We start from the raw sequence: 2,500 nt of genomic DNA, 5'->3' as shown, positions 1-2,500 counted from the left end.
GGATTCATTGCATGAGCTCGCACACGCTGCGTGAGATGCGTCCTGCACTGCACCGAACCGACTGGCTCGAACCCATCGGCCAGGCCGATGGACTGTCATGTTTTACAGGTGTTAATTGGTTATTTTATCGTTACCATTATAATGATCTGAAAGCTAGCCAGCCTGCCAGCCACTACGAAGGCCTTGTGATGTCCGACTACCTCCCTTTGCCGTGGCCGGGAGTGAGGAAGGGCAGGTGATGAGCCCGAGGGGTGTTACATTACTCATGCCCCATTGGGGCTTGGGTTCGGAGTCAAAAACCAGGTAAATATGATTTAATCACCGTTCGGGAGGCACAAGTACCAGCGCCTGCAAGACACTGGAGCAATTAAATCGAACAGTTTATAGCCATTGGTTCATCCTGACCAACGGGACAAATTAAAAGAGACCCACGCTCGTGCACCATGCCTCGATGGTCAATGCCGTGGGTCTTTCTGTAGCTTTCCAATTGCCAAATTCCGCACAGACTAACCGAAAGGTAAGCATCCTTAATCATCATTCCCTATAAAACTGGCAGTAAGGCATACGTTCCACCACGGCTGTTTATCGCCCAAATAGCATCCATTTTTAACCTGCTACGAGCTTTATCGTTGGCCATTTTTCGTAAGTGTGAGAGTTGCATAGTTTCAATCGTATGTCATCAGAAAGTGAAACAATTTAACCGTTGAATTGTTCAACCAAGAAGAGTTAATAAAAAAGAACTAATCGAATCTCTTTCAGATGTTGCGGTTTTCCATGTATTTCAGTACAATTCCAGAAGATTTTTTTTCAAACTCATTCTGTTAAAACTATGTGTGTACAAGAATCGCAGGGTCTTAGTAACATGGTCTACTGTTTATTCATTTCGTCTCACTTGTTATTGGCAACCGGGTTGCTTTGATTTCTCCCTTTTTATGTTTGTCAAAATACTTAAAGTTATGATGTGATATTAATCCAATTAAATCCCTTATTAAGCGCCGAAACAGTTACTATTTCGCATTTCTTTGTACGGTTGTTTTTTCTGTTTTATTAAAATCCATAATTTACATATTAGTTTCAGAAGGTTATTACCTGCCTTATCCAATCGTTTGAAATTAAGTGGCATATTTCGGGTTCAATGTTACAGACATTATCGTTATAGCCATAATGAATTAGCAACACACATTCCGTACTAACCAGAAGGGAGGAGCCGATTTGGGTGTTAAGATAAGTACTTTATGGCAGGTTCACGACAGCTTCACACGCACTTTCCATCTTGAAACAAAAACGAAACAACGTCCCAGGACACGATGCAATAAGGAAATGGTTCATCTTCCTTCCCGGAGAGCCTCATTTGGTTACTTATGAGCTCTACCGGGGGCTCAGGGGATAGCACTCTACTACTGACGATTACAGTAAAACATGGAAAACATCACCAGTTGAGTGAGCTTTTTGCTTCCCTTACGGTTTACCCTTACGGCAATTATGCAAATATGATTTCGTCCCATTAGCTCCCCGATAGTAATGTGAAATGTATGTAAATGGCTCAAAGAGTAAATGGTGAGCAATTAAACACCGAACGATATTAAACGACGTCGGTTGCCACCCGCGTCCATGTCTGGCTGGCGCTCGTGTTAATCCCGGAACCATATCAATCGGTTCCATCGGTCATGCGTACATAATTGGGCCTCGGGCCTGGCGGCGATTAACCAGTCGATCGGTGAGCAATCAGTGGTGAACGTTGGCCGTGGTTGATTAGTTTCAAACCGTTAGATGTCACGAGAACCAGCGGGATGGAATGGAAATTAAATCTGTTTCGATACGAACCACAATTAACCACATCATGCTAGCTGACCAGCACGTCATATCGCATCAAGGAAAGTGCAAAGTCGTCGTATTCGTTTAATCCTCCTTCTTCTTGACCGCCTCGACCTTAATGCTACCGTGTTTGAGTGAGGTGGTCTTCATGCGCTCGAGGACCTCACTATAAGCTGGCGTCAGCGGTTTCTGTACCACCTCCTTATGTTCATATTCTTTCTCTGGATCAATCTGCAAATTCAGGTGATAAAATTATGTTAGATATATTGTGGGAAATTGAGCGAAACATTTCTGGGCTACTTACATTCAGACTGTACGACATGTCGGAATCGAACTCCCGCAAATCGCCACACACCACAAACGGAAGAATGCGTCGATTGACGGGCGAATCCGTTTTGCGGGCTATCTCCGCCACACTATCCTGCAGCAGATTGATCTCCTGTGGGATGTAGCCTTCGGGGGGATTGTAGCCCTGGCATACGACGAACGCTTCGATGCTTGAGTTACGCGAGCTCTGGGGTTTGGCGATGTCCACAGTATCGAAGAATATGCGCAACTGAGAGTACAGTGAATGTGTGCATTTGCCGCGGAATATTTTGGCGACAAATGTACCTCCCGGTACCAGAACGAACGTGGTAATGCCCAAGGCCGCCAGCAACAGTTGCGACTGGAGATACTCATCCAT

At 44.9% G+C, this 2,500-nt stretch overlaps 1 protein-coding gene across 1 annotated transcript in view; it reads right to left on the bottom strand.

Moving 5' to 3' along the window:
• Positions 1-769: 769 nt before the first annotated feature.
• LOC125951194 (putative tRNA (cytidine(32)/guanosine(34)-2'-O)-methyltransferase 1) overlaps positions 770-2,500 on the bottom strand; it is a 2,291-nt gene continuing 560 nt past the window's right edge. The window contains exons 2-3 of the mRNA XM_049679855.1: positions 2,120-2,500; positions 770-2,046 (exon numbers count right to left, since the gene is read on the bottom strand). The exon at positions 2,120-2,500 is cut by the window's right edge and continues 278 nt beyond it. Coding sequence (XP_049535812.1) covers positions 1,900-2,046; positions 2,120-2,500 — 528 coding nt within the window. The 3' untranslated portion in view covers positions 770-1,899. The remainder of the gene's footprint in view (positions 2,047-2,119) is intronic.

Source organism: Anopheles darlingi, chromosome 2 (assembly GCF_943734745.1).
Source record: "Anopheles darlingi chromosome 2, idAnoDarlMG_H_01, whole genome shotgun sequence".
Lineage (NCBI taxonomy): Eukaryota > Metazoa > Arthropoda > Insecta > Diptera > Culicidae > Anopheles > Anopheles darlingi.
This window is presented reverse-complemented; position numbering and strand designations above follow the sequence as displayed.